At 47.8% G+C, this 11460-nt stretch overlaps 1 protein-coding gene across 9 annotated transcripts in view; it reads right to left on the reverse strand.

Annotated features, from left to right (window-relative positions):
* The window catches only part of SEPTIN6 (septin 6), a 64269-nt gene extending 53448 nt beyond the window's left edge, over positions 1–10821 (reverse strand). For 6 of the 9 annotated variants that reach the window (XM_058536603.1, XM_058536601.1, XM_058536599.1 and 3 more), the window contains exons 1-2: positions 10691–10817; positions 10158–10260 (exon numbers count right to left, since the gene is read on the reverse strand). In XM_058536603.1, coding sequence (XP_058392586.1) covers positions 10158–10260; positions 10691–10806 — 219 coding nt within the window. In that variant the 5' untranslated portion in view covers positions 10807–10817. Of the gene's footprint in view, positions 1–4723; positions 4800–10157; positions 10261–10690 lie in introns of those variants that run through there. The other 3 variants (XM_058536607.1, XM_058536598.1, XM_058536600.1) reach the window with 3 other exon arrangements.
* Positions 10822–11460: the final 639 nt, after the last annotated feature.

Consider the following 11460-nt stretch of genomic DNA (forward strand, 5'->3'; position numbering starts at 1 on the left):
AGGTTTTGGTATACACTGAGAAATCATTCAACAGAGAACAGTACAAATGTCTATTTCCACCACCACTGTGCAAGAGTGTCTGTTTTTCCATACTTAGAACAACATTGAGTTTCTGAGGCTTTTTAACCATTGTGAATTGAATCATTGGAAAACAGCATTGCGTTATTGAGTCTGCATTTTGTTACTGAAGGTGAACATTTTTTTATTGTTCAACTATATATGTGTATTGTGTATATGCATACATATATGTGAGTTGCCTATTCATGTCTTTGCCCATAATAGGTGTTTGTCTTTCTCTTCTGGATTTGTAAAGCATTTTATATGTTAAGGAAAATAAGATAGTTTTGATTTTATGGTGAGATATCCAGGAGAAGAAATCCAATAAGTACTTAGCGAAATGGGATTGTAGGCTCAAGGAGAATTCAGGACTGGGATATAAATTTAGGAGTGAGAAGTATGAAACTGGATGTGTTCTCCAAGAGACAGTACAGGGAGAAAAGAGCTAAAGATTGAATATAGGAAATGCCCACAAGTAAGGAATGGGAAGATGAAAAGGATTCTTCTAAGAGGGGGAAATAATCACAAAAATAAGAGATGGCTCAATAGTTTTCTATCACCAGAAGCCAAGGTTGAAATTAAGAAGAATTACAGAGAAATAATCATTGATCTAGATGATCTGGACTTTCAGAATCCTTACTTCTTCTGTATCTTTTCACCCAGTGTCCAATACACCTAAATTAACTGGAGGGTTTGGGGACAGGGGACATGGGATCTGGTTAATGTGTTTTTCTTGCTAACCAAGATTTAAGCAGCAAAGTTTTTGTCTTAAGGCTTGTAGCTGAGACAGCTTCAAAAATGTATTTGTATATATAGTTCCTGCTTTAGGAAATCCTGTATAGGGAGCATCATTCACTCTTGCTTTGATGAATTTTATAAGATGTCAAGGTCATTATTATGAATATCAGTCCTCATTGTTCAGAGCTAATTTTGTGGAGGTAAAAAGTATAGGACATTGGACTGAATGTACACTGACCCCAGGACAATCTCTGGAAGTTTCTTCCCCCCTCCCTCACTAAACCTCTGATATCTTATCTCTTTCCTCTTTCTCTTTAAGGTGGCCTGATTAATCGAAGTCCTGATTACTCTGATTGCAGTTAATCAAACATTCCTTGGATGTTCACAATGTGCCCAGCACATCTGACACTAAAAACTCAAGTTATCATCTTGAGTAGCAGGTGGTGCCATATTCAAGGCTTGAACTGAGATGCTAGAAAGACCACAGTCACTAAAATGTTAAATAGCCCATCTCCCGTAACCCTGCAACCTCCCCTTGGATTCTATTCTACAGAAACTTGCTTGTCTGTACAAAGAACTATGTACAGGAAATTCATTACAGCATTGTTTATAATACTGAAAAACTAGAAAAAACCTATATTCCAACAATAGGAAAATATTAACTAAATTATGGTACATGCATATTCTGGAATATTCTGCAGCCATTCAGAAGAATGTGGTAGGTCTATATGCACTGAAGTGAATATCTCCAAGACCTACTATAATGTAGAAAAAAGAAGTTGTAGAACAATAAGTACGGTATAAGCTCATATATGCAAAAAAGCCCTCTATATGTGTATTTGCACACAAACGTATGTGAGCGCATAGAAAGGGGCCTGAACAGACACCCAGCAAACCAGCAACTGTGGTGACCTCAAGGGAAGGGAATGGAAATAGGGGCTTACTCAGGGGGTAGTCAGTATGCTTCTGTATTGTTTGATCCTTTTACAACATGAATGTATTCACTCATTACCTGTGTAATTTAAAAACATTTTTAATACAAGAAAAGAGAGTGTTCGCTCAGCTTTGCAGCAGAGGTAATTAGGATGCAGAGAGTCTGAGAGGAGCTAAAAGGAAGGCAAAACGAAATAGTACTCCTGAGAATTGGGAGAGCCCCCACTCTCCTCCCCAATTACATTTCCTGTTTTCTCCTCATCTGCAGTCACCTGCGGTTTTGAAATACGTTATACCACATTTCATATCACAGGCAGAAACACCACTCTCTTTCTCTTCCGCCTCCTCCCCTGAGGACACACCAGTTTTGTTTTTTAATTGAATATTCGAAGGTTCATGTTATGAAGAACGCAGTTATGGCGGTTCCAGCTGTGCATCTTTCTCCCATTGCTGTTATTCTGAAAATAAAGAGTCCCATAAGCACCCAAGTAGGCAACTCCTGTGCCCTGCTCCCTCCCGCCCCTCTTCCAAACTTTGTGGTATACTAAGCAAGCAGCATTTGAGGCCTCCGGGGACTGAGGGTGCATTGTGTCAATGGAGAATTTCCTGCCTCCGTTTAAAACTGGGGCGGCCAAGTTAGCTGTCATTCTGAAGGATGAGACCAAAGCAAAAAGTTTGGAACTCGTCACTGATGACTGGGCTTTCCCTAAACTTTCTCCTCCGGCCTTTCACATAGAAGCTGGGAAAGGGCAGAAACACTGAAACAGGAGTCTCTCCAGCAGCCTCATGGGTCACCTACTGGTGGGCCTGATCTCTCACACCTTCCCTTTCTCCATCTGCGTCCTCAACCCTAGACACCAATCTCTGCTAGACGCTGCACATCTTCAGGACGATCAAAATCAAGCAATAGTTCCATGATGCGTGATGGTATAGTAAGCAGCTAATAAAAATATTTTCTAAGAATATTTAATGGCATAGGAAAATGATAACCAAAAACTGTTCGGCAAAAAATGAAACAAAACAAAACCCTGTGTACACAGGATCATCTCAATCACGGGAAAAAGTATATATACATTTTTAAAAGCTTGGAAGAATATACACCAAAATGGTGACAATGGTTACTTTTGGGTGGAGGGGCTGTAGGTGTTGTTGCTTTTCTGTGTTTTCCAAATTTTCTACAATAGGCATATTTCACTTTTATAATCAGAATAAAAATGTTATTTTTTAAAAAGATTCTGTGATGATGCTCTCCTAGGCAAAAAAGTGGCCTCAGATATTTTAGCAAAATCTTCAACTACAATCAAAAAGGTGCTTTACATACAGATAACCAGAAAATTCGGTTAAGTATTCAGCGTTCAGGCAGTTTTACTATATATAAAACATTTATTTTACCGATAATACAATTAAATCCTATTATTCTCCTGATAACACTACTATTATTGTTATATATACATAACTTATTATTATACAGTGTAACTTATTACTATAAAGATTCATGTGAACCAGAACTCAAATCACATATCTTGAAACATGTAGCAGAGTCTTGATGGAAGAAGCAGGTGGCTGATGGCCCTATCTGCTGCCTCCAGTGTTGTCAAGGGAGTGGATGCCACTGTATTATCAGCCATAAGAACCACATAAGCACTGATAAGTTAGATCCCAGAGGTTAAAAAAAAAAAAACCTCCAATGTGCCGAACACTTCAAATATCGGGCTTTCCCTCGAGCAGATCAAGCCAGGCTAAGAGGAGACTGATAGTAGCGGCAATGACCTGAGCTGGGAGAGAGAAATTTGGGGGCCTTTCCAAGGAGAAAGAAAGCCTGCAAAAGCTGGCAGCACCCCTAAGGGGTCCCAGGAATGCCCTTCAGTGGGGGAGCAGCTTAGGGAACCCCAAGGAAGCACAAAGGACGCCATCCTCACCATACAGGGAGAATGCCCATTTTTGGCAAATCCAATACCTGAAACTCTGGATTTTAATACACCAGATCAATTCCAGAGTGGCTTTTCATTCTATAAAAGGATTCACAGCAGGATTCCATTAAATAGCCAGCTCTCCTAGTGCTTAAAATGAGATTCAGTAGACAAAAATTCAGCTGTCATGTACTTTTATAGGAAGACAATAGCTGTATACACCTACACGAACAGACACTATCTGAAGGGTTGTTTCTATTCTACTCACAGAGAACCTGCTGAGCTAAAAGCACACACTTGCCTTCTTTACAACTCTCCCCACCCAGCTCGAGGACTCAAAGCAGGGAAGGGGTGGAGTTCAAGTCTGCTGCCTCATTCGGAAGCAGAAGCAGGCAAGGACCTAAAAGAAATTAGGCTGGAGAACAAGGAAACAGAAGACCCATACAAAGTAAGATCTGGAAACGCCATTAAAGGTCACTTAATCTAACCTGCTCATTTTACAAAAGGGGAAACAGAGACTCAGAGAGAGGAAGTGACTTGTCCCGAGTCACAGAGTGATTTAGTGGCCGAGAGGGGTGCTCCCATCCTGGGCCCTGTCAAGTAGACTGCCATTCTCAAATGGAAATGCTGACTCAAGCGGCAGATATATTTCTTTATGCTGCTAAAATTCCAGGACATCAGGCTTGTGCCTTGATGCTAGTCGGAGGGAGAAGGGTCACAGAACATCATCCAGAAGCCTGTGGGCTCACCAAGGGGGCTCTGGCCCATGGAAGGCAACTGAGGCAGTGGATGGCATGGAGGGGCTTCTCTCTCCCATTTCCCTCTTTTCTGACTCCAGTCTGAGCCTCAGCCTGGTCAGCTGCCTAGCTCTGCTCAAGAGCCCCAGGGCTACCTAACCCAATAAGCCAGATTCTAGATAAAATATCTGCACCTCAGGCCAGGGGTGACCCCTGCTCAAGATGGGTCAACTTTCCCACAAAAGCCAGACAGCTTCCCTTCAAGCCAGGCTCTTTAAACAGAGTTTTCTCGGTGTTCTGGCCATTGTTATCGCCAATCTGTTAAAAAAAGAAAAAAGGTTTACTCACAGGCCTCTGGATGAATGCCCAACTGTCCTCTGGGGAGCCAGAATTTGCCTCTGCCTCCATCTGGTCTCGTTTAAAGGGGATCTGAAAAAACCCAGTTCCTGCCTCAGCGCCAGTGTTCAGAGCTAGGGGCCTCTGCTGTGAAAGGAAAGGGAACACTACCTCACACCTCATCAGGGCCGTGAAAGCAGAGTTCTGCTCCTGTTACCCCAGGGCCTTCATCAGGGGTCAGAGGGCCCTGGCAGGAAATACTTGAGCCCCAGCCCTGTCCCTGAGAAGGCCTGCAAATCCTTTCCCCAGTCACCTTTAAGCGAGTCGAACGTAAGACCCAACTCCAGGGCCAGCCAACGGAAGACCCAACTCCAGGGCCAGCCGAGAGCACGCGGCATAATTCAGCAGATGGCTGCCTCTAATGAGAAGACACTGAAGAAGAAGACAACACTATTTCTCACTCTCCCGAGCCTGTGGCCTCCTTCCTCTGTGCAGACAGCAGAGAAACCCACGGTTTCAAATCCCAAATCCTGGCAGCAGAAGCCTCCTCCTGCCAAACCGAGGAGGAAGGGTCTGTGTTTCTAATTTATTCTGCCCCCTCCTCCAGTTGTTACTTAAAATAATCCATCATTACATGGCTGGTGGCTCCAAGATTTTTATTTAAAGCAATATGGGGAAAAAAAAAGAAAGAAAACCCACACATAACCCATGACTGTGCTATCTGGGATTTAAACTGAGAATCTTTTTAATATCAGAGTCTTCAAAGCACCCGAGGATATTCTTCTCTGACCCCCATGAGTGTGCTTGGGGGGGACAGTGGGAAGGGGGGGAGACGGGACAGGGCAGCATTTATATTTCTTAGAAACATCATGAAAGGTCCAAAGTTTTTTTAAAATATGAATCTGTGTCATGTGGTAGGTGTTTCATTGTTTCATTCACTGACCAGCAATAACACTTTGGACTAAGTCACTTGGTCTCCCTGTACCCATAAAATGAAGAGAACAATAACACGTGTCCAGGAAGCTGTTGGGGAAAATGAAATCATACAGATGGAAGCATTTTGAGATCATTGAAAGAAACATGTTAAACTTATCCACGGTATTCTTTTTCTTTCGTTTTCTTTTCTCTCTCTCTTTCTTTCCTGAATGTGGTTTTAATGTACATGCAACTAAAAGCCCTTCTCAATTGTTCACGCTAATGTGAAGCCACAGCTCTGATCATCCAGAAACCCAGGCAAGTCCAGGAATCAGCCTTATTTCGTTTTGGAATACCTTTTTCCAGGGGACTTATCTTTCTAATTAGTTTTGCTCAGGCAAATGTGCGGGGTTCGCTCCCTCACAGCACACGAAGGGAGGGGCCATGCTGGGTAGCAAAGCCAGCAATTAATAGGAAATTTACAGCAGAGACTCCACAAAGTAAATGCTATGCACACGACGACAGACCAAAATCTCATTATGTCCTACAGACAAATTGCTCAGCTGTAATGCAGTTCTGTAACAAGAACACTGCTTGCTAACAGTCACATTTAGGATGTGAAGAGGCTTATTCCTGCCTCTCCTGTGGAAGCTCTGAGAGGGTAGAGTCTGTGTGCCTTGGTCACCACTATATCCCCAGCACCTGGCACGGGGCCTGGTAGAGCTGGTGCCCAATAAACACATGTTGAAGGAATGAATGAAAATAAAAGTGCATGAATTAACAAATGAAATGTTCCCAGACCAGTAGCAGAAGTGAGGTCTCACCCATCTTCACACCTACCGTTTTCCTCCTTGAAGCTCTCAGGAAGCCTTTCCTGTCACCCACTGCCCCCATCCACTGCTGGATTAGGTCCCCTTATAATGAATTCTCACAGTAGGCAGTAGCTCTCCGGTGCAGCACTTAACACGATAATTATCTCATTATTTGTGTCTGCCTCCACTGCTAGACTATGAACTCCCTGAGGGAAGGGGCTGTGTGCAATTGAAGGGGGGCATTGTCATTTTTCCTCCAACTTTTTATTTGGAAAAGTCTCCAACACACAGAAAAGTTGGAAAATAGTACAATGATGATCCATATACCCTCGATTTTGATTCAAGAATTTTTAATATTTGGGCCCTTGTAAGTTTTCTTCAGTGCTGTATCCCAGTAGAGGTATGGGTGAATATTGGGGTTTTGCTCTCCCTGCTTAGGGTATAATATTACTTTTAGTGTGAGGTGGTGGAGATGGCTGAGGCAGGGAGCTTCAAGGATAATCAAGGGTGAGTGCCATTTGGTAGCAAGACCAGAGTGCAGCCACCTGTGGCCAGTTGCTCTGGGACAATTGCTCCAGGCCAACCCCAGCTAGGACAATGTGAGCCCCTGCAAGCTCTTTCATTAGGGAGAAAGACCTGGCTGCCACTGGAGGAAAGCATCATTGTCCACATTATGGGGTTGGTTCAAGCCAGAATCAATGAGCAGTTCTTACTATGGGCCGGCTCTTAGAGTCTGGACCCCAGAATTCAAGAAACAGCTCAATGCAAGAGCCAGGAGATGCAGCCTCTGGGGCCTGCACTGTGCCTTGTTAGGTTGACTTGGACAAGTCATGTAACCTCTAAGAGTATATACAAATAGCAACCCAAGCCACCTCACAAGCAGGGGTTGGGAGTGAGAACATACCAAGAATCTTCTACAGTTCTCTAATTATTTTGGTGTCCACAATTTGCGGCTCCAACTAGACTGTAAGCTTAAAAGCCAGAAACTATGTCTACTACTTTTTTTTTGTATAGTTGACCAGGGCTAGCCATAGTGCCAGATGCTTATCCGTCAACCAAATAAACACTTACGGACACAATGGCGAAATAGTTTTGTCCTGCAGAATCTTTGTGGTGTTCATTCAAATGGGATGGGATCTTATTATGTACACAAGAGCTGAACTTCCAAGTTGCATGCATGCCCAAGTAAGGGTCCTAACCAGCAACTCTAAAGCCTGTTTTAGTCACTAATGATGTTACCTTACTAGCCAGAGTGACCCTCAGCTGACTCTGAAAAGGACACACACACACACACACACACACACCAGAGCACTACTTGCACCGTGGCACCTCTCAGAGCTCATTAAAAAGAACTAAGCTAGGCACACTTAGGTGTATTCTCCCAAACCCTGGATACACATTCCTTGGAAGAAACAAACAGCAACCAGACGTCCAAGGTCTCCTGAGTTAATTCCATCTTCCCCTGGTGAATTACAACTTCTTGCAGACACAAAGGAGAGCAGAGAGACAAATGACACATAAACAAGAGCTTCACTGGCTGAGGAAGGGGGGCATGGAGAATGACGTCAGTTTTCCCAGAAACCCATTTATCACGATAACAAGGTCTCAAGCTTGGGCTGCTCTTTGAGCTTCAGAATCTGGTGTACAATTACGTTCTTCATCATAGAGTGTGGTAAGGCCAGCCAGAGCAAACTAGAACCATGCAAAGCAGACCAAGTGGCCCTAAACCACCCCCACCCCTCCATCTACAGAACAAAGGGGATCTCTGGGTTGCCAGAGTTGTGCCTGAGGTGAAAGATAACCTTCTGGAATGTTCCCCTTTGCAATATTCACGTTGCAATCCTAATCCAGGCTAGGGGGACTGGTGAGAGAGTATGGACAGGTCGATGTAAATTAATTAGCTGACAAAAAATCATTAGCGTCCTTTTTGGTCACTAAGGATGGAGCAAGTGTAATCAGGAGACTAATTCCTCTACTTAAGCCGTGCCATCTCTAAAATGCAGGTAACGAGGAGCAGAAAAGCACTCTGGGAACCCTTAAAACACTAAAGCAATAAATATTACAGTGCCAATCTTGGAGAGAAGAGAATTCTCTCAAATTCCATTATCAGAGCATTGTCTCCTATCTACTCTTGGCCCTTCCACATCATGACTGCATAAAGAGCTCCGTACTGGGGTCTGCAGGGGTGGGGGAGGTTCCAAAGAAATCACCCTGCCCTTCCAAACAGGGACAAGAGGGTGGAATAAATTCATACATATCCTGTAGAGAAAATATTGCCAGATTCTGGATTCAGATTTTGAAAACACATCAGTTTCAATTACACCATATACCTAGGGGCTATTTTTTTTTTTTTGCACTGGAATTGCATTTCATGGGCTATTTCCCTAAATAAGTAAGCCACAAGGTTTAAAAACATTGTGTGTGGGGCGGGGCGGGGGGGGGGGTGGCTCAGAGATTTTCATCAAGTGGTATTTGATGTCATGGGATTTGACCTACCTCTGCTTTACTATCCCACCTCATCTCAGAGTGCTGGTAATTGTGTGCTTCTTAAAATCCCAGATAGTCATGGATGAATAGAAAGGCTAAGTTGTTCCCCCAAACGGAATCATCCCCTCCCTTTGCAACCAAACTTCTGGTCTAAAAAAACAAACATGGAGCCTCAGGTCACTTCAATACGATTTCCCTGCACATCCCAGGCTGGAAAACTTCAGTTCTTTCAGTGAAGATTTTTCTTTTCCAGAGTCGGTTGCCAACAAAAAGAGAGACGGTACCGCTTTTGCAAGCCTCACACTTATTTTCCTGAGTCCTTATAGAAAGAAGCCAGCTCCACAGGTTTGGCACACAAGCCCAGCTACACTGAACACGCACCCAAAACGGACCCCCAGAGGCCCGCAAAACCCGGGTCAGGTGCTCAGAAACATGCCAAAATACGCAACCAGCCACCGACAGGCCAGCTAACTGCACCCCACACAGACGCACAAATGGGACCCAGTCACACAGCACAAGCAGACAGAGAGGAGCCCGGACACATGGACACACACCGTGGAGGTGAGCACACTCAGAGAAACAGGCGGGCTCATCTAGGGTCACAGACAAGCCGGGCGCCGCCGCCAGACCGGAGAGGCACGAGTGCGCGCGCGTGCACTCACACGCACACAGTGATACACACACAGACGCAGTCACATATGTAATGCATATGGAGAAACCCTACCCCAGCCAGCCACCTCCCCGCCCCCCCTCCCCGCCTCCTGCCCCAGGCTAACCCCAGCCCCGCGCCCCTCTTCTTGAGGAGGCCTGGGTCCCGGTGGGCAGCTGTGCGCAGGGGCGCGGCCCCGCGGTCTGAGGAAGCAAGGCCAGGGTGCCGGTGCCGGGGACCCGAAGGGCTCGGCGGCTCGTGCGGCCATTCATTCGGCAACGCCCCAGCGACGGGACCGCAGCTGCAGCGAGGGAGGCGGCGGCGCTTACTGCAGCTCTTGGGCAATGCAAGTTCAGCCGCCGGCCCGCTGCCTGCGCCAGGCCCCCCACCCACCCCCGCCACCGCCGTTCTCGGAGACAGGCTGGAGGACTGTGCTGCTGACCCCGGGAGCAGAAGTCTCCCTGTGCCTTGGCTCCTGGATGCTGCCCACTGCCCTCCTCGCAGTGGCGGTGGCGGCGGCCAGGTCCCCTCGGTCCTTCCCATGCCCCCGGCCCCGGCGCTGGCACCCAAGCCCCGCACTCACCACCTGGCGAGCTATATCGGTCGCTGCCATCGCTCCTGCGTCCGCCAGGGCTGCCACGGGCGCCGCTGCAACGGGAGCTACAGCACAGGAAACAGCGGAGCTCCTCCGACAAAGAGAAAGTGTTACACTTCGGGCGCGACCAAGTCCGGTGGGGGGAGGTGCAAGGGAGGGGCCCCCTCGCTGCTGCTCCAACCCCAATCTCCCCTCTATTGCCCACCCCCTCGGAAGTGGGGTATGGGGAGGTGGAGGATTTAATGCACCGCTTCCCCCTACCGTGAGCCCAGTTCCAGTTCTCCCTGCAACCTCAGCCGTAGGCCTTTGCGGAGGGGGGCGGGGGCTCCCCTTGATGACCACGTCCTCTGCCCCCCCCGCCACTGGGCTCCGTGGTACGTCCCGACCTCTGCTGAATTGTCACACCCCCCTGCTCTCGCCTTACATCCCTGAGTCCCCAGACCCTGGAGGCTGGAAGGGAGCCCCTACCCGTCCCCCCTCCCGCGCACTGCTCGGCGGCTGAGCTCTGCAATCCTCCTCACCCTCCTCCTCGCCTCCTGTACCCCCTCTTCCTCTCCACCGAGATCTCAGGGTGCTTGGATGGGAGCGCCCGCCGCTGGAGTCTCAATGCTCCACCACACCTCTCCCCCGCCCCCATGACCCGGGAGTGCGGCCGAGGCCGGAGGGGAGGAGCTGCAGCACCTGCCGCTCCACAGTGGAGCTTAGAAAGGAGGCAGTAGGGGGGAGCCGCACTGCGGCCCCGCAACTGAGCTGCGACACGGGGAGTCCGAGGCCAGCGGTCCTGAGACAAGACGCCCCTTCTGCCCTGGGATTTCCAATCCTCGAGTGCTGTGGGCTGTAATTTGGTGGAGCCCGGCTCACTGCCGTTGGGTACTTAGTACAGGCAAACCCCATGCCTCCTCTCCCCACCAAGCCCTACATACTCAGCGTGTGAGTGGAGGCTCAGACGACCCACCCCCTTCCAGTGCCTGGACCTCCGGGGAGTCTCAGAGTAGAGGCTTGGGGGTGAAGGCCCCCAGCTCTGTCGAGCGGGACAGTGGGGAGTGACGGGGAGCGTTCTCTGGTGGCTCTGTCCCGCCCCCTGATTTCCCCTTAACCTTCAGTCAGCCGGGGACTAGGCGGCTGGCGGTGCGCAGAGGGGAGAACCTCCGAAGGCAGAGCCTATGTCCGCTTGCTTTCCTTTTCCTCCTGGCCAAGTGCCGCCGCGGGTCTTCTCCCTTGCCCTCGACACCTCTCCCCCTCTCCAGCCCAGACGCCTCCCATCCCGTCTCCCAGGAGTGGCCCCTTGCTG

Source organism: Diceros bicornis, chromosome X (assembly GCF_020826845.1).
Source record: "Diceros bicornis minor isolate mBicDic1 chromosome X, mDicBic1.mat.cur, whole genome shotgun sequence".
Classification (NCBI taxonomy): Eukaryota; Metazoa; Chordata; class Mammalia; order Perissodactyla; family Rhinocerotidae; genus Diceros; species Diceros bicornis.